This window comes from Scyliorhinus canicula, chromosome 6, assembly GCF_902713615.1.
Source record: "Scyliorhinus canicula chromosome 6, sScyCan1.1, whole genome shotgun sequence".
NCBI lineage: Eukaryota > Metazoa > Chordata > Chondrichthyes > Carcharhiniformes > Scyliorhinidae > Scyliorhinus > Scyliorhinus canicula.
Window position 1 is genome coordinate 19,881,422 of NC_052151.1, and position 24,955 is coordinate 19,906,376.

At 48.0% G+C, this 24,955-nt stretch overlaps 1 protein-coding gene across 2 annotated transcripts; it reads right to left on the bottom strand.

The window, feature by feature from the left end:
- Positions 1-879: 879 nt before the first annotated feature.
- On the bottom strand, positions 880-23,862 carry LOC119966787. 2 transcript variants are annotated; one of them, XM_038798764.1, is made up of 5 exons: positions 23,633-23,862; positions 22,327-22,440; positions 18,162-18,291; positions 1,728-1,902; positions 880-1,176 (listed from the first exon to the last, which is right to left on the bottom strand). In XM_038798764.1, exons 1-5 carry the CDS (start codon positions 23,762-23,764, stop codon positions 1,011-1,013), a joined length of 717 nt encoding a protein of 238 aa, XP_038654692.1. In that variant the 5' UTR covers positions 23,765-23,862; the 3' UTR covers positions 880-1,010. The 2 variants fall into 2 exon arrangements, with proteins under 2 accessions (XP_038654692.1, XP_038654693.1); XM_038798765.1 differs by lacking the exon at positions 22,327-22,440.
- Between the last annotated feature and the right edge of the window lie 1,093 nt (positions 23,863-24,955).

Consider the following 24,955-nt stretch of genomic DNA (forward strand, 5'->3'; position numbering starts at 1 on the left):
AAGCTCCCCGAACAGGCGGTGGAATGTGGCGACTAGGGGCTTTTCACAGTAACTTCATTTGAAGCCTACTTGTGACAATAAGCGATTTTCATTTCATTTCATTAAGGATGGATGAACCGACTTTAGTGGGACTGCATTACCTGTTTATTAGACAGATTACATACTTGAGAGACAGAGTGGGAAAGTGGAGTTAAAGTCGAAGATCAGCCATGATCTTACTGAATGGTGGAGCGGACTTGAAGAGTCTCTGTTTTATTTAATTTTGGGAAAGACAACAAGGTCCAGCCCCTGGTGAGAAGCACGATCTGTCTGTCACAGGACAATGTGGAGACAAACTGACCTGAACATCTAGAAAAAAGCATTGTTTAGAATTATTGAGCTAAACAATCAATGGGAACAGAGTGTGTAAATGAAGAAGAAATGTCCACTGTTGATATTAATGTGGCTGAACAATTTTGAATCTGATTAAATGCTGCAGTGTGTGTGGGAGTCAAAATTACTAACTGCCAGTAGAGGGCAATATTTATAAACAGAGTCACAGGGATTTGACGATGGGATATTGGTGAAATTATTGGAAGAATCCCAATATACACGTAATCTGTCCGATGAACAGACATTGCGTTCCCTCAAAGGTAAATATATCCTTATTGAGGTAAGGAGATTAAAACTAAAGGGCAGCAGGGTGGCAGAGTGCTTAGCACTGCTGTCTCACGGCACCGAGATCCTAGGTTCGATCCCGGATCTGGGTCACTTCTCGTGTGGAGTTTGCACAATTTCCCTGTGTTTGAGTGGGTTTCACCCACACAGCCCAAAACTGTGCAGGGTAGGTGGATTGGCCATGCTAAATTGCCCCTTAATTGGAAAAAATGAATTGAATACTCTAAATTTATAAAAAAAACTATGCTCAGTTTTCCAGGTTAAATCCAATGGAAAGTTAAACAGTTTCAAAGTAGTTAAGCGCATCTCACTGTTTGATGTCTGGAAAGGTAACAGAACCTTCCAGAAAGCCTTCATTCTCCTGCCTTTTCAAAAGCTATTCCCATTAGCCCATGTGTATTATAAAAAGCAATGAGAAAAAATGTCGGTTTGAGGGGTTGATTGTCTTGTTCCAAGTCCTTCAGTAATTGAGTCACACGTTCTTCAATTTGTTGTTCATCAACTTTCTTGTTAAAAGCCCTGGAACATAATTAAGAACAGAGGGATTAAAATTTTATTCTTCCTGATAAAACCTGTTTGGAAACCTGCCTACAGAGCTCAGGATGGATACCGCGCGGCCACAACCCTGGACCCTGGAACACCACAGCAGTGGGTTTGGGGAGCATGTGAACTTGGACCTTCCAGATTTGGTGTCCTGGAGGGAGTCCATCCTTCGGCCTCAATGTTCCTGGAGATCGATCTTCATTTTCAGGAGGTCCACCTTCTTTTTTCAACAGTGGGTCAGTGTTGATGGATATCTTTTTAATATAAAACCCGGACATGTGGCGGACTACACACCATCCAGGCCTGACTCACTACTGAAAACAGCGTCGAACACCCATTAATGAGGAAGGGTGGGAAGATTCGGAGTGTTTTCCGGCAAGCCGCTGCAGTGGAAAACACTCCATGTTCCCGCCCACACCGCAGCACTTAGTCTCAAAATGGGAGAATTCCGGCCCAGGTTGAGTGATGTTGATCCAAGAGCTGACAGAAAGAAACATTAATCACAATATATCAGTCACTAAACTCACCTGGCAAAGAACCAAACAGGAGGTGTGAATACTGTTTCAACTGTTGGATCTGTTGGTTCAGGCGGATTGATGACTTCAGGCAATATCTCTAGATACACTCTGAATCTCTGTTGTATTTTGCCATTTTCCAAGTATCCAAAAACACCCCAAGGTGCGGAGATAGGAACAACGGTACCTGTAGGCAGAGAAACATCCGTTACAGCATTTAACTAGGTGATCAACTGATGGGGAGTCAAAAGTTGCAGGTGAGTGGACAGGGTGACTTTGCTGAGAGGTCGAAAAGTTGTGACATCACTTTAAGGGAACATGCAAATGACCAAGTAGCCAGGATGTAGAGCAGCATGTGACCAGCACAGTCACACTCGTAGTGTGTGTCCCAACACCATATCTAAATATCAGTCCAGCAGACTCAGATCACTCTCTGCGGCCCACCTCCCTTCACCAAACTGTGCAGCATGTTAACAACACAGTTGGAAAAGTCTAGCAGCCTCAAGAGAAAGTCTGTTCCTCAATTCAACCAGCCTCCCCCCCGAGCCCATCACCTGTCAGGTGCCCATGCCCCACATGGATCTCCACCCACAGCCTCTGGCATCTTTGTGCCTTCCAGTAAATTGTGTGGTATCCCTTTGACCCCATTGTTTGTCAGCTTCTCAGGCAGCCTGATCAGGCTCCAGGTTCCTTCCCCTTGGTCTTCCCTCTGCCTTCCATTGATAATTATATTCATCCACCTCCTTGTTTCTCCACCTGAAATCATCAGCCGTCCCACTAGCCCCCCCAACCCTTGCATAACCCTCCTTCCATATTGCCCGTTTTGCCTTCGTCAAGCCATCAAAACACCCCCCTGACCCCACAGCTCACTGTGCACTCCACCCCTGGTCAAACATTGGGGGCGCAATTCTCCGCACTCACGACGGTGCGGAGAATAGCGGGGTTCGTAAATTTTTATGGCCACGCTAGTCTGACGCCCTCCCGCTATTCTCCCCCCCCCCCCCCCCCCCCCACGCCGGACTCCCGACACGAATCGCTGCCGCTGTTTTTTTACGGCCAGCAGCGATTCTCAGCTGGCCGATGGGCCGAAGTCCAAGCCCTTTACGGCTGTTTTTACGAACGGCAAACACACCTGGTCTGGCCGTTTGTAAAAACGGCCGTAAAGACCCGATTTTGAAAACCATGGCACCGATTGGCACGGCAGTACCACGGCCATTGGGAGAAATCCGGGCGGGTTTGACGCCAGCCTTACGATTTCTCCCTGTCTGGGAGAATCGCGCCCTGTATCTTTGCTGCATTGGCTGCATGAGTCCCGCAGCACAGAACTGTCCAGATAGACACTGGTGTGTGGCACCGGTGGAAGGGGGCGTGAGGACAGAAGGAGACCCCTGTACTCGCCAAGCACAGCCGCAGTACTGACCCGGAAACGGTGACACAGGAGTGTCCATGGGCCCAGCAGCACGGTGCTGTCCATGGAGACCAGCTCGGCATGGAGATGGAGGGCAGGAACTGGTCTGCCCCGGCAGAGTGGTGATCAGTGCATCAGGAGCAGCGCAGCACTATGGCAGTGTTCCATTGGGAGAATTTACATTTCCTCCACCTGCCAGTGGTTGTCTGAGCTGCCATGAACCCGCCATTGGGAGAATTATCACGTAATTTTACACCACCGGGTGTTCGACCTTTTGCCTCCCACCAGATTCACCACATCCGCCCGACACTAAGAGAATTGGGAGAATTGTGTCCCTAGTTTAACAGAGCTGTGTGTGAGGTTGGTCTCATTCCTCGATTGGATTTATCCATTTAATTGCACTGACCCACTCTTTTCCCACAGACCGACACACTTTCCCTATTAGTTAAACATTTCTCTTTTGAAATTTAGTCTGACATTTGCTTCCAGTTCAAGTAGAACATTCCAGATCGTTGCCGTGTCTTCCGTTCTCCCCAGAGGCGGATTTGGAGAGCATACTCCAAACATATGCTGGGGAATGACTCTCGGAACTTCCCAAGTAAGCATTTGCAATTGGCTGGACGCGTTTCTAAGCTGTGAGCTGTTCGATAAAGCGATTTAAACAGGGATATAGTTAACCAGATGTGTTTATAACAGTTTCATGGCCATCATTAAACTTTAAATCTCAGTCTTTTTTACACCATCTGTTGTGGTGGGACTTGACTCCGGCTCCCCAGAACATGACCCTGAGTCCTGTGATTACTAGTCCAGTGATAATACCACCTCCCCGTGAAAATAGGAACTTCGAAATGCTCAGTTTTAATAAAACCTTTTCTAACTTCTGCGTAACTATTTTAAACAACACGATTGTTCCCAGCATGGGACACCCCCCACGCTCCGACAACCCCCTTCTCCTGACATCCCCATATCCCCGACATCCCCCATATCCCCGACATTCCCCATATCCCCGACATTCCCAATATCCCCAGCATCCCCTATATCCCCGACATCCCCTGTACCCCCGGCATCCCCTATATTCCCGACATTCCCAAAATTCCCCATACTCCCAAAACCCCACACACCAATATCGCCGATACTCCCTGCACCTCCCATATCCCAAAACCCCCCCATATCTGTGGTGCCACCCTCCTCCATCCACCTCAAGGAGATTCAACCCCCTGAACCCCCATTAACGCCGGTTTCCCCCTCTCCCCTCCTGAAGTGATTCACTGCTCAACAACCAAAGCATGACTCTCATCCCTGGTGCACATCAACAACAATCTGTCCTGGTTCACCCACATCGACGCTACCACCAAGAAAGCACAACAGCATCTATACTTTCTCAGGAAATTAAGGAACTTCAGCATGTCCACATTGACTCTTATCAATTTTTACAGATGCACCATAGAAAGCATTCTATCTGGCTGCATCACAGCCTGGTATGGCAACTGCTTCGCCCAAGACTAAGAAACTACAGAGAGTTGTGAACTCCATCCACTCAATCACACAAACCCACCTCCCATCCATTGACTGTCTACACCTCCCGCTGCCTGGGGAAAGTGGGCAGCATAATCAAACACCTCTCCCACCCGGCTTATTCACTCTTCCAATTTCTTCCAGCGGGCAGGAGATACAGAAGTCTGAGAACATGCAATAACAGATTCATAAACAGCTTCTTCTTCTCTGTTACCAGATTCCCGAATGACCATCTTGTGAACTGAACTGATCTCTTGACACATCTTCTCTACTGAATAGTATTGCACTCCGTATGCTTCAACCGATGCCTGTGTCCATGTGTTTACGCTGTGTATTTCATGTTTGCTCTATGTATTTTCTTTTCATGTACAAAATGATCAATCTGAGCTGTATGCAGAACAATACTGTTTACTTTTCACGTTTCACAATACTCCGTTCACGTGACAAGAAACAAATCCAATCCAATCCCAACCCCCACCATGGATGGAGCTCCAACACAATCCCGCAACCTGAGTGCTAACACTCGGACCCCCACATTCCCGATGTTCAAACTTCCATCTACACCTCCCGACCTCCGACTTCCACACCTCTGACAACCCAAAGCCGACTTTTGACCCCCCCAACATCCACCCCTCTGAAATCTGACACCCCATTGACCTGCCCCGACCCCTTTGACTTCATTTTTAAAAATTAAGTCCAGTACATCTCCTCTTTTGCAAGAGTTTCTAAATGCTAACTCAAAAAGCTCTCCTGGATCACCTTTCAGGACAAAGCAGCCCGTTTGATTGCTCCCCTTTCCACAACCATTCAAACTGTCTACCACTGATGAACAGTGGCAGCCGTGTGTACCATCGACAAGATGCAGTAACTCAGCCAGGTTCCTGAGGCAGCACTTTCCAAACTCACGGCCATTACCATCTATAAGGACAAGAGCAGCAGATACCTGGGAGCCCCACCACCTGGAGGTTCCCCTCAAAGTCACTCACCACCCTGACTTGGAAATAGGTCGGTGTTCCTTCACTGTCTCTGGGGTAACATCCTGGAACTCCCTCCCTCACAGCACAGTGGGTATAGCTGCACCTCAGGCACTGCAGCGGTTCAAGAAGAGAACTCACCACCACCTTCTGAATAGCAACTAGGGATGGGCAATAATCAGCAGGGCCCATATCCCGTAAAGGAATTTGAAAAAATAATTTTAAGAATTCTGTCCTCTCTAAGCTTTTTACACTTTTACTCAGCCAATTAATATTGGGGAAGTTGAAATACCCTGCTTATATTACCCTTTAACTTTTACACTTCTCTAAAGATTTCTTACATAACTGTTTTACTACCTTTTGCTGACTTAGAACATAGAACATAAAACATACAGTGCAGAAGGTGATGTGTTGGGAAGGCTGGGCCTATGTGGACTGCGTTTGATGCTGTGCAGAGAGAGACAGGCTTCCAACACTTGATGAGATGCAACACGATTTTATTGAACAACTAACTATATTACATGCTTAACTGTGGGTTGACACTATGCTGACTTGACTGGAGACCTGAGGCTAACCTGACCAGGCTAACTGACTACCACATGATGTTTGTACCCGATGCTGCTCACGAGCTCTGACTGTCTCAGAGGCTGGATCCCGAGAGAGCGGGAAAACTGGTGCCCTCTGGCTTTATAGTGGTCGTGCCCTGTCTGGTGATTGGCTGCTGTGTTCTGTGTTCTCACTGGTCATCCTGCGTGTCAATCACTGCCTGTCTGCACTCCATCACATATATGGATGTATATTGTGACAGAAGACCATTCGTCCCATTGAGTCTGCACCGACCCACTTAAACCTTCACTTCCACCCTATCCCCGGAACACAATAGCTCCATGTAACCTTTTTGGTCACTTAGGGAAATTTATCATGGACAATCCACCTAAACTGCGCGACTTTGGACTGTGGGAGGAAACCGGAGCTCCTGGAGGAAACCCACGCAGACACGGGGAGAACATGCAGACTCCGCACAGGCAGTGACCCAGTGGGGAATTGAACCTGGGACCCTGGCGCAGTGAAATCACAGTGCTATCCACTTGTACTGCAGTGCTACCTAAAGTACACTCCCAGCTAAGTAATTGTTCCCTTTTTGTTTTTATGTTTGACCTCAACTGAGGAGCCCACAAAGATATTGGGGGCGATTCTCCATTTGGAGGCCAAGTGTTCGGCGCGAACCGGGCCCGGGTACGACCAATTCTGGCCCCCAAATGGGCGCCGTGCCAACCTGTGCATGCGCAGTTGAGCCACGCCAACCTGTGCATGCGCGGGCGACTACTTTAGCGCGCCGACTCAAGATGTTGTTGTTGTTCAGGGGTAGGGCGTGTCATAAATAAGGCCCAGTGGGGAGTGAGAGGCCACCCGCCGATTGGTGGGCCCCGATCGCAGGCCATACCCCATTGGAAGCCCCCCCCCCCCCCCCGGTGAAGAAGTCCCCCTCCCCTCCCCCCCTCCCCCACAGGCTGCAGCATGACCATTCGCACAAGTTCCCGCCAGCAGCGACCATGGGTGAACGGTGCCGGCAGGACTCTGTCGTATCAGCGCAACCGCCTGGCCCATCTGGGCCGGAGAATCGATGCCCCACCGATTCCAGTGGCCCACAGCCGGTGCCACGCCAAACGCACCGGCGCAAATTCTCTGCACCTCGGAAAATCGCGCGCCGGTGTCAGGGCGTGTGGCGCGGTTATGGCGATTCTACGGCCCGGCGCGGGGCTCGGAGAATCGCCCCCATTGTAACCAGATCGAGTTGCATGCTGGTGGAAAGTGGTCAACTCTGAGGCTCTAACCAAATATGGGCAGAACCATCGACTGGTACAACAGACAACGGGTCATGGCAGGCGCTTGAAATATAGAAAACAGGAGCTAGAGGATGTCATGTGAGTGTCCCCGAGAGAAATGTTTTTTGTCTTATGATATGACTTCAGTGATGTCATTGTATAGGTGGAGCTGGGCTGTGGCTCTGTAGTTTACATTCATTTTTGACTTTTACTTTCGCTTTGAGTTTGGACTGGTTCGTACTGCACAGGTTGAAAGAAGGATTTCTCTATCTTCAGTTTAAAAGCTGTTTCCAGATAACTTAAAAGAAATAATTGTTTTCTGAAAGGAATTCAAACCTGCTGTTTGGAAATGAAACAAGAGTATCCATACCACAGCTTTTACCAGTAAGAGTGCAGGGCCACACCTTTGAAAAGGGGTTTCTGGTTTTGATTTGGATCTTGTTATTAAATTGGAACAGTTAAGGGGGATTCATTAAGGGTTATAAATAGATTACTCTCGCTGTGTGGGGTATTTATATTTGTATTTGATAAAAATTCTTGCATGTGTGTGGTCATACGAATGTTAACTAAATTCGTAGAATAAAGTTTGTTTTTTTGATTAAAAGCGCCAAAGAACTCTGTTGAATAACACCCGAATGGCAATAACACCCGAATGGCAGGCCCTTGTGCTCATCCCAGCCACATTCAATAAACAGTTGTAGGTCAGGTGGTGTATATTGGAGTTTTCTAAACCCTGGCCCATAACAAATAGGCCATTCGGCCCTTAGAGCCTACTCCATGATTGCAGCTGCATCAGAAGTTAGGATTTGGTGACTTGCTTCATGCAGGAATCCAGGAACCGAGCCACACACCTCCTTGAGAAATAAGGTATAAATATGCTGGTTGCAGAACACTGGCAGCGACCACTCAGGAATAACAATCTGATAAAGAGGGAAGAAGAATCCTGAGCTTGAAGCCCCGGAGACGGTGAGCTGGAGCCCAGAGACCGCAGCAATGGGAGTCGAGCCCTGTTAGCGCCGCCTGGCCAGAGTGACTTGGATTTTACTCACTGATCTTTTTTTGGGAAATAAATGTTGCTTATTTGTGAAACATATCTTAATATGTTGAAAGATCAAATAGCAATAGTGAGAATTCAGAATGTCCAAATTACCGAACAGCACGTCTTTCGGGACTTGTGGAAGGAAACCGGAGCACCCGGAGGAAACCCACGCAGACACGGAGAGATTGTGCAGACTCCACACAGGCAGTGACCCAAGCCGGGAATTGAACCTGGGACCCTGGCGCTGTGAGGCAACAGTGCTATCCACTGTGCTATCATGCAGCCCATAATAGATCGAGCAGCAGAGCCTCGGCCAACAATATCATCCGTCCTCACTGCAGTAATTGACTCCTTGATCAATAATGTGACACCACCTCCTCTGTTGGGGGGCATTGCCAGGTCACTGTCAAGGTGCTGCCTGGCATGTCCCTCTTCTTGGGGCTGTACTTACACCCCTTATCCCTTCACCTGATTCACATTGCTCCAGACCTATTGTCAACCTCGACACTGTGATCTCACAACAGAGAGGGGGGAGGGGGGAATCCCAATGTGTGGGGACGACACTGGGGGACGCCGGCCAATGAGATTTATATAGATTTAAATCTGGTCCCCAAACTTCCTGGGCAGGGACCTCATTCTGTCAATGGCGGGATGGGGATCCCATTGGAAAGATTCTCGTTTTTGGTCTCTGACGGGATTCTGACCCCTGCCGGCCAATGTTTTAGATCAATGATCTTTCATCAGAACAGGGTAATGTTAGAGATGATAAGTGTGAGGGGGACAGGGTGGGTGAAAGAACAGAAAGTAAGGCTGGGAGAGGGGGAAGACAGGAGAGATTAAATGGCCAAAGGGTTGAGGGTGGAAGGCCAAAGAGGGAGGAATGGATGGTATTAGTTAAAAAAAAAAACCTTTCCCGGGATCTGGGTGTTGGTGACTGGACCAGATTTGTTGTCCATTCCTGATTGTCCCTGGGAGGAGGATGGAAAGCCGCCATCTTGATCGGCTGTGATCCGTGTGGTGTAGGTACACCCATGCTGCTGTTAGGAAGGGAATTTCATGATTTTTCACCCAGCAGAGAGACAATATAAATAAAAGGAACAGTTCTAAAGTGGGGCAGGAGCAGAGGGGCCTCGAGGAATTAAGGGCTATGGGGAGACAGCGGGTAAATGGAGTTGAAATGGAGTTGAAATCAACCATGATTGAATGGTGGAGTGGACTCGATGGGCCGAATGGCCTTACTTCCGCTCCTATGTCTTATGGTCTTATGGTCTTATGGGCCGATGTGTGTGATATATCTGTATAAGTTATTGAAGGGCGGGCTGAGAGAACAGTTAATAAAGAACACAGCCTTCTAGACTTTATAAATAGGAGCAATGATTCCAAAAGTAAAGCTAAAGTTCCCATGATAGTGAAGGGTGGGAGCAATAAGTCCGGACAACCCTGGATGTCAAGGCATATCCAGTATTGGACATGGAAAAAAAATGCACAAAGTAAAGTATTACGTTTATTTTCACCCGAAATAAATAGCAATTTAAAAAAAACATGAACCTTCTGTGTGTTCTGAGAAAGCAAATTTCCAAAGGGATGAATAAACAATAGAATTAAAGACAAAAGGGAAAAAACAGATTTAAAGAGAGACTGAAAGCTGTATAGCCTTTAGTGGCACTGGAGTGCTACTTTGGGCTGTATTAGAGTGCTTAAGTTGGGGTTTAGTGACAGAGTTCAGTAAGGAGGGAGAAGATGCTCCTTTCATTTTCTACCCTTCCTCAGAACAGCGAACGGCAGCGGCCTTGCATTGAGGGCCTTTGGGGCCAGCAACAGCGGCTTTCGGAGGTGACGCACAGTTCAGAAAGTGACATGGTCCCAACAGAGACATACAGAGTATTTTCTTACTGTTTTTAAGTATAATACATCAGCTTACATAAAGGGAGGGATTATAATAGAAGTGTTTTGAAATGAAGGAAGGTCCCTAGCCAAGTAAATTCTATTAAAGGGCATAAATTATTTAATCTAGAGAGATCCATTGTGTCCTCCTCTTGCACAACGTGGGAAACACTGGATGCTTCCAGTGTCCCTGGTGACCACATGTGCCGAAAGAGTGTCCGACTGCTGCTACTGGCTAACCGCATTTCGTGGCCGAAGCTGCCAATGGACTTACTGTGGAACATTCACGATGCTGAGAATGTCGTGGATAGCACGTTCAGCAAGGGGGGCACACTGCAGGTTAGGATTAACAGGCATAAAGGGAATGTGTGACCATCAGATAAAGTAAAAGAGTCAGGAAGGAAGTGCAGGAGACCCCTGTGGTCAGTCCCCTCTCAAACAGATAGGCTGATTTGGATATTTATTGGGCATGGCCTCTCAGGGAAAAGCAGCAACAGCCAAGTTCATGGCACCTCAGGTGGCTCTGCTGCACAGACAGGGAGTTAAACCAATGGCATGGCTATAGTGATGGGGGATCAATAACAAAGGGCACAGACAGGCCCTTCTGTGACCGGAGATGTGAATCCAGGTTGGTATGTTTCCTCTCCAGTGCCAGGATCCGAGATGTCATGGAGCTGCTGCAAGGCATTCTGGAGAGGCAGGGTGAACTGCCAGTGGTCATGGTCCACATAGTTACCACCAGCCAGTGGTTGTGGTACACATAGCTACCAACAGCCAGTGATTGAAATGAAAATCGCTTATTGTCACGAGTCGGCCTCAATGAAGTTACTGTGAAAAGCCCCTAGTCGCCACATTCCGGCGCCTGTCTGGGGAGGCTGGTACGATTGTGATACATTGATTGTGGTACACATAGCTACCAACAGCCAGTGGTTGTGGTACACATAGCTACCAACAGCCAGTGGTTGTGGTACACATAGCTACCAACAGCCAGTGGTTGTGGTACACATAGCTACCAACAGCCAGTGGTTGTGGTACACATAGCTACCAACAACATAGGTAAACAAAGGGATGAAGGTCTGCAAGCTGAATATAGGAAGGTAGGAGATAGGCTGAAATTCAGGTCTTCAAATGTCATATTCTGAGGATTACACTCAGTACCATGCGCTAGCGAGAACAGAAAAAAACGAGGACAGATCAGATGAATGCGTGGATGAAGAAATGGTGTACCACGCAACAATTTTGATTTTTGAGGCATTGGGACTATTTCTAGGGAAGGTGAATGTTTCACCCGAGGGAGAGCTGTGACCAATTTACCGCGTGAGCTTCTGCTAGTTCTGCTGGGGAGGTTTTAAACTGGTGTGACAGGGGGATCGGAATCCAAGGCTACGCTTAGATAGGGCAGATTTGGACGTCATCAGCCACTCGGCAAGACAAAAGAAACAAGGGTTAAAAATGTCCACTCTATGATATTGACACAGTTCAACATTTTTTTTAGTAGTTCATGGGGTGTGGGCATTGCTGGCTGTGCCATCATTTGTTGCCCATCCCTAGTTGCCCTTGAGGAGGCAGTTAAGAGTCGACCACATTGCTGTGGGTCTGTAGTCACATATTGAATTCAAAAGTCACCATGTGCAGTGGTAGGATTTGAACCGGGGAGCCCAGAGCATTACTCTGTGTCTCTGGATTATTGTCCAGTGACAATACCACTTCGACACCACCTCCCCCAAGGAGTATTGCAAGGAGTATTACAAACAAGGCAGATTGACGCCTTGGTACATAACAGCAGGAGGTTGTTATAACAGAAACCTGGCTAAAGGACAGGCAAATCTCACAGCTCAATATCCTTGCATATTACGTTATCAGCAGGATTGAATGGGTGACACAAGGGAGTGGGGTGGGAAGCATTATTGGTTTAATAATCAATTAGTTGTGAGAAGAGATGATATATTAAACAGGTTAACAATTGAGGCTTTATTGGTTGAGTTTAGGAATAAGAAAAGGGGGCGGTCACACCGCTGGGAGTATTCCACAGACCCCAAAATAGTGAGAGGGAGATCGAAGAAGATATATGTAGACAAATTTCCACCTGCAAGAATAAGAGGGCAATAATAGTTGGAGACGTTAACGATCCCAATATCAACTGGTTTTCAAATAATATAACGGGGACTGAGGGTGAAAATTCCATGTGTTGTATCCAAGGAATTATTTTAAAACAATGCATGACAAGCTCAACGAGAGGAGACATAATTCTGGATTTACTCTTGGGAATTAAGATAGGCAGGTAGGTGAAGTGACAGTGGGTGTTCATATCTGGGGTCGTGACCATGATTCAGATAATAAGAAGTCTTACAACACCAGGTTAAAGTCCAACAGGTTTGATTCAAACACGAGCTTTCGGAGCGCAGCTCCTTCCTCAGCTGCGCTCCGAAAGCTCGTGTTTGAATCAAACCTGTTGGACTTTAACCTGGTGTTGTAAGACTTCTTACTGTGCTCACCCCAGTCCAACGCCGGCATCTCCACATCATGATTCAGATAGATTTAGAATTGTTATGGAAAAGGACAGAGATAAATCAGGAGTAAAAATATTAAACTTGGGTGAGGCAAAGTGTACAAAACGGAGAAGTGATTTGGTTGAAACCAAAGAGAAAATGCTGGAAAATCTCAGCAGGTCTGGCAACAGTTGTAGAGAGAGAAAAATGCTAACCTTTCGAGTCCAGATGACCCTTTGTCTGAGGTGGACTGGACAAGACTGCTAAAGGATAAACCAGTGGGAAGCAGTAATAAGTGAGATCTTTCGGGTACAAAGCAGATATGCCCCTCCAAAAATAAGAGTTGTGCTGCCAAATCTAGACCCCCATGGTTGTCTAGAAAAATACAGGAGAAGAATAAACAGAAAACAAAAGCTTCTGTTAGTGACAAAAAACTCAACACAAGAGGATCGAAAGTACGGGGGTCAAGAAAAAATAGAAATAGGGAAATCAAAAAGAGGTCAGGGAGGAAATTGCAGATGTTCTGAGGATTATTTTACAATATTCACTGGACATGGAGGAGATTCCAAGGGACTAGAGGAATGCAAGTGCGGTTCCATTGTTTAAAAGTTTACAAAGGAAAGGCCAAACAATTATAGGCCGGTTAGTCTTACCTCGGTGGTAGTCCCAAAAATGTAAATACCCATGGGATATAGGGTAACATGGTGAATTGGATCCAAATTCGGCCCATCGAGTCTGCTCCGCCTTTCGATCATGGCTGATATCTGTTACCTACAATGCTACAGACCAAGAGCTGGGTGGCAAAATCAGCCAGAGCATCTCCTCCCTGGAACACATGGCCTAGGAGCAGGAGCAGGCAATTTATCCTCCCAAGTCTAATACCCTCAATGTGATCATGGCCTCATCCCATCATGGCCTCAACTCTACTGTCCTGCCCGTTCTCCATAACCCTTCAACCCATTACCAATTTAAAAATCTGTCTCACTCCTCAAATTTACTCACTCTCCCAGCATTCCCCGCACTCTGGGGTAATGAATTTCACAGATTCACAACCCTTTTGGAGAAGTAGTTTCTCTTCAACCTTGTTTTAAATTTGCAACCCCGTATCCTGAGACTATGACCTCTCCTTCTAGAATGACCCACACGAGGAAGCATCTGATACACTTCTACTTTCTCCATAGCTTTTAGCATCTTGTATGTCTCAATTTAATCTCTTCTCATTCTTCTAAACTCTCGAGAGTATAGGCCTAAAATGTTCAGTGCCTTCTAATATGACAAACCCCTCGGGCTGGATTCTCCATTCCTGAGGCTAAGTACTGATGCCAACGGAGGATCAGGTGGCGTTTCACGATGAGAAAATTGGCGCCAAACCCTTGCCGATTCTGCTACCGGTGAGGGGCTAGCACCGGCGCCACGTGAAAAACCTGCAGAACATGTGGAAAACTGGGAAATCGCAGGTACCGTGCTACACATGCTCAGGGCTGACAGGCTGCAGCCCCACGTACGCCTACACCTCCCACACACAAACTAATCACACCGGCAAAGATGGCGTAGGCCATGCTGGACCGCGTGCCCACCCACTTCGACCCCACAGCCCAGCTCCTGGCCACCTCTCACTGCTCCCCCCAGCCCTGGCGGAAGCCCCCCCAGCCAGCGGCATGCATCGCGGCTGCGTGTGGTGGTGTTATATCATAGAATTTACAGTGCAGAAGGAGGCCATTCAGCCCATCGAGTCCGCACCGGCTCTTGGAAAGAGCACCCTACCCAAGGTCAACACCTCCACCCTATCCCCATAACCCAGCAACCCCACCCAACACTAAGGGCAATTTTGGACACTAAGGGCAATTTGTCATGGCCAATCCACCTAACCTGCACATCTTTGGACTGTGGGAGGAAACCGGAGCACCCGGAGGAAACCCACGCACACACGGGGAAGGTTGTGCAGACTCCACACAGACAGTGACCCTAGCTGGAATCGAACCTGGGACCCTGGAGCTGTGAAGCATTTGTGCTAACCACTATGCTACCGTGCTGCCCAATCGACAGTGTTAGACACCGTCCGCACACCCTTTCTCTCCGCAGCTGGCATACCAGGATCCCGATCGCTGAGACTACACATAGCCCACGCAGGCGGGAACTCAGCCATCGGAGGCGGAGCATCACGGATGGGTCGGCTAATGACATACCAATGGGGTTTCAACTGCGCGCGGCGGGCATCCCGATGAGGCCAATTTGGAGGAGCGGAGCATTGCAACCCGGCGTCAAACCGATCCTGGCACCAGGAGCCATTCTCCGCCCGATTGCTGTTCCCGATTTCAGCGTCGAGCAATGGAGGATCCCACCCATCATCTCTGGAATCAATCTAGTGAACCTCCTCTGACCTGCCTCCAATGCCACGATGTCTTTCCTCAATTAAGAGGACCAAAACTGTGCACAATACTCCAGGTGTGGTCTCACCAATGCTTTGTCAAGTTGCAACAACACAGCCTTACCTTTAAATTAAATTCCTGTAGCTATAAATGCCAACATTTCATTCGCTTTCTTTGTTACATGCTGCACCTGCATGCTAGGTTTATAAGACCATAAGACATAGAGGCAGAATTCAGCTACTCGGCTGATCGAGTCTGCTCCGCCATTCAATCGTGGCTGATATTTTTCTCACCCCATTTAACTTCATTCCTTACTAACAATGCAACACCGCCCTTCTGCCCATCTGCCTGCCCTTTCGATCGGACACATAACCTTGGATATTTAGATCCCATTCCTGATCCCCTTGCAAATGTGATGTCTCTGTGATGTCCACAACATCATACGTGCCAATTTCAATGTCCGCAACAAGCTCATTTACTTGTTCGTTATACTGCACGCATTTAGGTACAACACCCTTAATCCTGCATTGACCACCTTCCTTCTTTTTGGCTCTGCTGAGGGTGATGTTGTTCTCTTATTTTTGTTCTTGATTTTCCCTTCAGCTAATGGGCAGCAGGGTAGCATGGTGGTTAGCATCAATGCTTCACAGCTCCAGGGTCCCAGGTTAGATTCCCGGCTGGGTCACTGTCTGTGCGGAGTCTGCACGTCCTCCCCGTGTGTGCGTGGGTTTCCTCCGGGTGCTCCGGTTTCCTCCCACAGTCCAAAGATGTGCGGGTTAGGTGGATTGGCCAGGCTAAATTGCCCTTAGTGTCCTAAATAATATAAGATTAATGGGGGTTGTTGGGTTACTGGTATAGGGTGGATACGTGGGCTTGAGTAGGGTGATCATTGCTCGGCACAACATCGAGGGCCGAAGAGCCTGTTCTGTGCTGTACTGTTCTAATTCTAATTCTAATTCTATTACACCTTCTAAGCTAACCCTCTGGTCCCCCCCACCCCCCCCCTCCTCTCCCCCGCCCTCCTCCCCCCCCCCCCCCCCCCCCCCCCATACTAGTTTAAATCCTCCCGAGTGACTCTGGCAAACCTCCCAGCCAAGATATCAGTGCCCCTCCAGTTTAGATGTCGCCCTTCCTTCTTGTACAGGTCCCACCTGCCCCGGAAGAGATCCCAATGATCCAGAAATCTGAAACTCTCCCTCCTATATTACCAGTTTAGCCCGTATTTAGCTGCACCATCCTCGTATTTCTAACCTCACTGCCACGTAGTTTAGGAAGTAATCCTGAGATTACAACCCTGAGATTATCTGCATATGTTGACATTATACCTTGCTGACCCAAATCTAGATGATTGAAATTCATCACTGTCTACTGCCCCAGTCTGAAAAACAACTGATCTCCGCTATTCTCTGCTTTCTGTCACTGGATCCATTCTGTCTCCATGCTGCCAATCCCTTCCATCGCATGAGTTTCAATTTTGTTAACAGTCTGTTATAAATATAGTAATTAGTGAAACACCTTTTGAAAGTGCACAGACATAACATCAACTGTACACCCTTTAAACCATTAAATATCTGGATGAAGTTATTCAATCACAATTCATCTTGAACAAGCAGAATTTCCTGCCACTGAGTCTCAGCAGGAGACGGCAGCATGGTGGCATAGTGGATAGCACACTTGCTTCACAGCACCAGGGTCCCAGGTTCGATTCCCCACTGGGTCACTGTCTGTGCGGAGTCTGCACGTTCTCCCCATATCTGCGTGGGTTTCCTCCGGGTGCTCCGGTTTCCTCCCACAGTCCAAAGACGTGCGGGTTAGGTGGATTGGCAATCTAAGTTGCCCTCAGTGTCCAAAAAAAAGATTAGGAGGCATTATTGAGTTAAGGGGATTGGGTTGAAGTGAGGGATTAAGTGGGTTGGTGCAGACTCGATGGGCTGAATGGCCTCCTTCTGTACTGTATGCTCTATGTTCAGCCAGGAGCCAGCATTCTCGCAGCATCCAGTAAACTGAGAGAGATGTAGTTTATCAGCTTCCACACGGGTTCATGTCGACTCCAATAGTGGGATTCATGCCTGACAAAGAACCTTTATTATACTCGGAAAATTCAACAGCCACAGCTGGAGTCAGAACATGAGTTTGGAATCTCACTCCCAGCACACGTGGGAAACCTTCCCAGATTCTGGGAACATAAATCCTGCAGGTATCTCAGAACATAGAACATAGAACAGTACAGCACAGAACAGGCCCTTCGGCCCTCAATGTTGTGCCGAGCCATGATCACCCTACTCAAACCCACGTATCCACCCTATACCCGTAACCCAACAACCCCCCCTTAACCTTACTTTTATTAGGACACTACGGGCAATTTAGCATGGCCAATCCACCTAACCCGCACATCTTTGGACTGTGGGAGGAAACCGGAGCACCCGGAGGAAACCCACGCACACAGGGGGAGGACGTGCAGACTCCACACAGACAGTGACCCAGCCGGGAATCGAACCTGGGACCCTGGAGCTGTGAAGCATTTATGCTAACCACCATGCTACCCTGCTGCCCAAATGGCCTCCCAATGGATGGGAGCCCAAATGGCCCTTCAACCCACTAATCACATGTGAACGAGGAACGCTCTGGGATTGACAATGGTGGAATTCTTTGGTCAGTGTGAAATGAAATGAAATGAAAGTCGCTTATTGTCACGAGTAGGCTTCAATGAAGTTACTGTGAAAAGCCCCGAGTCGCCACATTCCGACACCTGTCCGGGGAGGCTGGTACGGGAATCGAACCGTGCTGCTGGCCTGCTTGGTCTGCTTTAAAAGCCAGCGATTTAGCCGAGTGAGCTAAACCAGCCCCTGTGTCAGTCTGTCCAGAAAGTTCAAACGTGACAGGTTAAAGAGTGAATGGTTGTTTTATATTCTGTTGTTACTTTGAAGAAACATCTGACATACCTGCAACATTACCACAACGTGAATAATTGAAAAGTTTCTCCAGGCCGATCTCTATCGCACTTTGAAAATTCACTGCATGAACCTCAGTTTCAACCCTTCGGTGAAATCTATATTCCATTTCAATGTAATTCTGAAACAAGAAAATAAAATCTATCACCAAATGACACAACTGAACGAGCACCAAAACACATCAGTGTTGAGAGGACTGTCCTCTGTTCCCAGGTGTGGGAGCAGTATTCATGTCCTGGATGGACTGACCTTGTTAAAGAGTTTGGAGTTTTTGATGGAAGTCTAGGCTTCACCTATTCCAGATTTATTTTCCTTACCCTCTCATGCACTCTTTCAACTTTAGAGATGTCCTGCACGATGGGCCTCATTCCTTCTCCTTGGGTTTTGATTTAAAACAAATATAGAGAATGTTCACAGAGAATTTACAGTGCAGATTGGATTGGATTTGATTGAGTTTGTTTATTGTCACATGTACCGAGGTACAGTGAAAAGTATTTTTCTGCAATCAGCTCAACAGATCATTAAAAAAGGGAATTAAACAAAATTCAAGAAAATACAAGAAAATACATGAGAATACATAATAGGGCAACACAAGATATACAATGTAACTACATAAGCATTGGCATCGGTTGAAGCATACAGGGTGTAGTGTTAATGAGGTCAGTCAAGAGGGTCATTTAGGAGTCTGGTGACAGTGGGGAAGAAGCTGTTTTTGAGTCTGTTCGTGCGTGTTCTCAGACTTCTGTATCTCCTGCCCGATGGAAGAAGTTGGAAAAGTGCGTAAGCAGGTGGGAGGGATCCTTGATTATGCTGCCCGCTTTCCCCAGGCAGTGGGAGGTGTAGATGGAATCAATGGATGGGAGGCAGGTTCATGTGATGGACTGGGCGGTATTCACAACTCTCTGAGGTTCCTTGCGGTCCTGGGCCGAGCAGTTGCCATACAAGGCTGTGATGCAGCCCGATAGGATGCTTTCTATAGTGCATCTGTAAAAGTTGGTAAGGGTTAATGTGGACATGCCGAATTTCCTTAGTTTCCTGAGGAAGTATAGGCGCTGTTGTGCTTTCTTGGTGATAGCGTCGACGTGAGTGGACCAGGACAGATTTTTGGTGATGTGCACCCCCAGGAATTTGAAACTGCTAACCATCTCCACCTCGGCTCCGTTGATGCTGACAGGGGTGTGAACAGTACTTTGCTTACTGAAGTCGATGACCAGCTCTTTAGTTTTGCTGGCATTGAGGGAGAGATTGTTGTCGTTACACCACTCCGCTAGGTTCTCTATCTCCCTCCTGTATTCGGACTCGTCGTTATTCGAGATCCGGCCCACTATGGTCGTATCGTCAGCAAACTTGTAGATGGAGTTGGAACCAAGTTTTGCCACGCAGTCGTGTGTGTACAGGGAGTAGAGTAGGGGGCTAAGTACGCAGCCTTGCGGGGCACAAGTATTGAGGGCTACTGTGGAGGTGTTGGTGTTCATTCTTACTGACTGTGGTCTGTTGGTCAGAAAGTCAAGGATCCAGTTGCAGAGTGGAGAACCAAGTCATTCAGATGGAAGTCATTCAGCCCACCGGCCCTTGGAAAGAGTACCCACACTTACAACCTATCCCCGTAACCTCACCTAACCTTTTTGGACCTATATGGATTTCAGTAAGGCATTTGATAAGATTCCCCATGGTAGGCTCATTCAGAAAGTCAGGGGGCATGGGATACAGGGAAATCTGGCTGTCTGGATACACAATTGGCTGGCCGAAAGAAGACAGCGAGTGGTAGTGGATGGAAAGTATTCCGCCTGGAGGTCGGTGATCAGTGGTGTCCCACATGGATCTGTCCTGGGACTTCTGCTCTTTGTGTTTAATGACTTGGATGAGTCATTGGGGACATTTAAGTGACTCTTGGACAGGCACATGGACAGCAGTAAATTGAAGAGGTGGAGGTTAGGTCGATCTTAGATTAGGATAAATAGTCGGCATAACATCGTGGGCTGAAGGGCCTGTACTGTGCTGTACTGTTCTATGTTCTATGTATCCAGGCACTAATACAGGATGAAAAGAAAAAAAAATGTAATTGGACCATAAGAAATAGGAACTGGAGTAGGCCTGACAGCTCCTCAAGCCTGCTCCACCAATCAACAAGATCATGCCTCACCTTTAACCCCAACTCTACTTGCCACACAATCCCCAGCTGTTATATTGTGTTGTTGGGTTGGAGAAGTTTCCATAATTCCCAAAGACTGCTGGCTGCAGACATTCTAACTCTATTGTAACACATTTACAGTTATCAGAACATTCCCCGACATGAGCTTCTTTTCATGTTGCTTTCTTCGAGACTCTGAGATCACGAGTATATGTCACTTCCTTCCAATGACATCACAGGGTTAACCCTTCACAGGACTATTCCTAATATCCTCCATTATATTATACCTGCGATGAACCTAGAATCCTACATTCCAGCTATCTTAGCCTTCAGTAAACTCAATGATGAAGCTTCCATAACCCTTTGTGCGAAGAAATTTCTCCCCACCTCAGTCCTGTTTGATTAAGGGCTGGTTTAGCACAATGGGCTAACACAGCTGGCTCGTAATGCAGAACAAGACCAGCAGCGTGGGTTCAATTCCCGTTCCAGCATTCCCGAACAGGCACCGGAATGTGGCGACTGGGGGCTTTTCACAGTAACTTCATTGAAGCCTACTTGTGACAATAAGCTATTATTATTATTAACTCTTTCTCCTGAATCTGTGCTGCCCTGTTCTCGATGTCCCAGCCAGGGGAAACAACCTTCCTACCTTGTCATCATGTATGTTTCAATGAGATCATTCTCATTTTCCTAAATTTCAGACAGTACGCAACAATATGATTCCTTTCAGCATTGGGCAACTCTGTAACCCAGGAATCAATCCAGTGAATCTTCACTGCATCATCTCCAAGGAATGGACATCCTTCGATCAGGTGTGAAATTCTCCGTTTGGGAGACTAACGTTGACGTTGGGACTGAATCGGGCTTGACGGGCCGAAGGACCTGTTCCTGTGCTGTATTGTTCTTTGTTCTCTGTGATCCATTTTTGACGGCAGTGAGATCCTGGATGAGAAGAGAGCGGCTTCCAGAACTGGCAACACCAGATGACGGTGGAGCCTCCGGATCCTACTCCGGCCTCATCTCTATCCCATGGAGTAGCCTGGGGCCCATGCAGGAGCCTCCCGCATGGGATGTGCTGGAACTCCTCAGCACTTCTGAATCCCCCGTCTACCTGACACTGGAGCAGTGGGCAGAACAGGGTGTGACACCCGAAAATCCGAAGTGTGAGGCTGCCTGTAGGACAGCTTATCCATCTAGCACAAGTGATCCATGGCCTCCTTGGTTTCCAAATTCTTTGGTGGCACAGTCATTCCAGCATCTCCTCGATTGCCTCCGTGTTAGAGGCTTGTGTGTGGGCAGGTCCTACAGATGGGGGTGAGGCAGGGAAGTGTGCGTCTGCTGGGAGTGTAGCTGCCGTGTGATGTGGGTCCTGGGTGTGACACACAGATTGTGACAAACTGTCCAGGGGCAGGATGGATGGCAGCAGGGGCGCGGTGGGCAGGCAGGGCTTGGGGACGCTGCTGGCCGGCAGAGTGGGCTCGCTGATACTGTCACTGGTGTGGGCTCTGCCCTGAGAGGGTCAGTGTGCCAGGGAAGGTACAAAAGGCCACGGTGCATGTGTCCTTTGTTTGGGGTGAGCTCTGCTATTACCCTGCTTCCCCTGCAGTGGGGCTGAGCTTCTGATGAGGGCGCTGAGGAATGGCAGCACCTGGTGTGACACTGATTGAGCTTGGCCACGCCCATCCCGGTGACGGGTCAGCTGGGGTCTGAGGGTTTCCAGCGGGGTGGCCTGGGTGGCCCAACATTTACAGGACAGAGTGAGCAGTCAGCAGAGTGAGCAGCCAGGGGCCTGGAACTTGTACCAAATGGGTGAGTTTAAAACAAATACTGCAGCAATAGCAGCCTGAGCCAGGCCATCCCGATCCCGAGGGGGACGCCCCGAATCCACGGAGCTGTCAGGAAGTCACTCCCACTACTCACCTCCACCCCCCAGCAATTGGTACAATGTTGAACAGTTTTTCCAACTTTGCTAACTTTCTCTCTCCCCTACAGCAGACATGGCACCCAGTCCCCGTTTGCAAATACCTGCAGTAAATCGCCACCAGCGAAGGAGCGGAGTATTCCCCCCGAATCGGCCCCGGACGTGGACCTTGATTTTGGCTGGATGACTAGTCTCTGGCCCTGTTCGTGTTTACATTGCTGCGAATCAGAGAAATTTACACAAGGAGATGAAAACTGCCTGCAATTCTCCAGGTGTGGTCTCAGCAAAGACTTGGGAAATTGGAACAAGACACCAGGATTCTCGCTCTCTTTTCCTTGGATTGCCTCCTTGCCGTGGTGGAGAGGCTTGAACATTCCATTAATCCCGAGAGCAATGTCACCGGGAGTCACCCATGATGATAAGGTCGGGTGGGAGGAACCAGACAAAGTGCAATTTAAATCGAGTTCTCAATGGCGGATCAGGCACGAGATACTCGAATGGTATCAATGGCTGCCATGGCAACCATTGCCCCCTTAGCCCATTGTGATGTCCACGATGGTAGAGGCCACAAGTGAACCGTGCCCACGTGGTTCCCGGCTGCGGGGACCAGGGAATCATGGGAGGGCGGAGCACAGGGGCATTACGATCCATTTACATTTATTTACTTGCTCCCCCTGGCGTGCGGCGTTCATGCTGCCAGTGGGGGAGAGGGGGGGGGGGGGGGGCAGAGCATTGCGTTTGCGTTGCCACCAATCCCCGCTTTTGCCCTGACTCCCAATTCTCCATCCGTTCAGAGAACACATTCCATGCATCCCGGGACGGAGAATCCAGCCCTTCCAGTCACAGAATCATCCCTCTCCCATCACCCTCAGCTTCCTGCCTCTCAGCCAGTTTTGGATCCAATGTGTCACTTTGCCTTGGATCCCATCACCCCTGACTTTCTTGATCAGTCTGCCACGAGGGACCTTATCAAAAGCCTTGCTAAAGTCCATATCGACCACTTCAAATGTATTATCCTCATCAACACTCCTGGTTACCTCCTCAAAATATTCAATTGTATTTGTCAAGAAAGACCTTCCCTTAACAAATCCATGCTGACTATCCCTGATTAATCCGTGTCTAAAGTGCAGATATATTCTGTCCCTCAGAATTCTTTCTTGGTCCCAACCTTGAATTTGGAAATCATTAACTCTGTGAGTGCCGGTTCCCGGGATGTCTGAACAGCCCGGGACAGCTATTTCACTATTTATTCCAGTTCACACACTCAGGATTGACAACCCTCCCTGTCTGAGTTAGACAGAGTTTCGACAGTAAAGAGAGTAAAATTTTTGAGACCCAAAAATACAGGCATTAAATAATTTTCACTTGTTCAAACATTACAGAATGCAGTAAACTCTGAACTATACTGACCTTGTCCTTAATGACTACTGCGGGTAGAATGCAGTCATCTTCTGTACAGACGTTCATCACCTCTTCTGCCGGATCCTGTGCAGCGAGTTGGTTCCAGAAGAGGACAGACACGGTTAAGAAGATTCTCAGCATCTTGGTGTCGGCTCAGATCACTGGTGAATCCACTGAATGACTCTCAGCACCTTCAGCTCGATCTGCAGTTTGAGCAGAGAGCTCAGAGATTTTTATACTGTTTTTGGGAGATGATTTTGAATAAAGTTTAGCCACAGGAACATCAGGTGTTGAAGAAATGCCCCAGCTAATTAACTATGGAAAGGTTTTTTGGTGCCAGCCCTGAATTTAGAAATCATTAACCCTGTGAGTGCTGGTTTCTGGGCAATCTGAACAGCTCAGGGCAGCCATTCCATTACTGATTCCAGTTCACACAATCAGGATTGACCTCCCTGCCTGAGTTGGACAGATTTTTGATGCGAAAGGGAGTCGAGGGTGATGGGGACAGGCAGGAAAGTGGAGTTAAGGCCACAATCAGATCAGTCTTGATCTAATCGAATGATGAAAATTAAATGAAAATGAAAATCGCTTATTGTCACGAGTAGGCTTCAATGAAGTTACTGTGAAAAGCCCCTAGTCGCCACATTCCGGCGCCTGTCTGGGGAGGCTGGTACGGGAATGATGGAGCAGGTTCGAGGGGCTGATTGATCTATTCCAGCTCCACTCTTTTTATTCATTATTCGGATGTGGGCGTCGCTGGCTGGGCCAGTATTTCTTACCCATCACTAATTGCCCTTGAACTGAGCAGCTTGCTTGGCCACTTTTGCTGGGGTTTTACAGTGGGGGCAGTAAAGAGGAAACCACATTGCTGTCAGGCTCTGGAGTCAGACATAGGCCAAATCGGGTAAGGACGGCAGATTTCCTTCCATGAAGGACAATAGTGAACCAGATGGGTTATTACGACAATCAACAATGATTTCCTGGTCAGTTTTTAATTCCAGATTTTTATTGAATTCAAATTTCACCCTCTGCCAGAGTGGGGTTTGAACCCGGGACCCCAGAGCATTACCGTGGGTCTCTGGATTATGAGTCGAGTTGTTTTGGGCGGTATGCCAGATTGGGTAATAGCAGATCAGCACCTGATTTACACTCCAATCCATTCCATCAGAGTCAATGCTGCCCAGGATGGTTTTCAGTCCCTGGTTTAACCTCCAGCCTGTGCTGTGTTATTGGATCTCAGCTGGTCAAATCGGTGGCTGGTGACGGTCACACATTTTGTGCTCCTGTCCAAGATAAATTTAAACACCTGCTGTAATCTCGACTGAGTTATAA

What these genes read in the sequence shown, in the direction of transcription:
- LOC119966787 (XM_038798764.1), bottom strand. Translation starts at nt 23,764, where the DNA reads ATGCTGAGAATCTTCTTAACCGTGTCTGTCCTCTTCTGGAACCAACTC. An exon ending in CTGGTGGCGATTTACTGCAG is followed by an intron (nt 18,292 to 22,326) that starts GTATTTGCAAAC and finishes TTCTTGTTTCAG; the next exon opens with AATTACATTGAAATGGAATA. An exon ending in CCTGTTTGGTTCTTTGCCAG is followed by an intron (nt 1,177 to 1,727) that starts GTGAGTTTAGTG and finishes ATTATGTTCCAG; the next exon opens with GGCTTTTAACAAGAAAGTTG.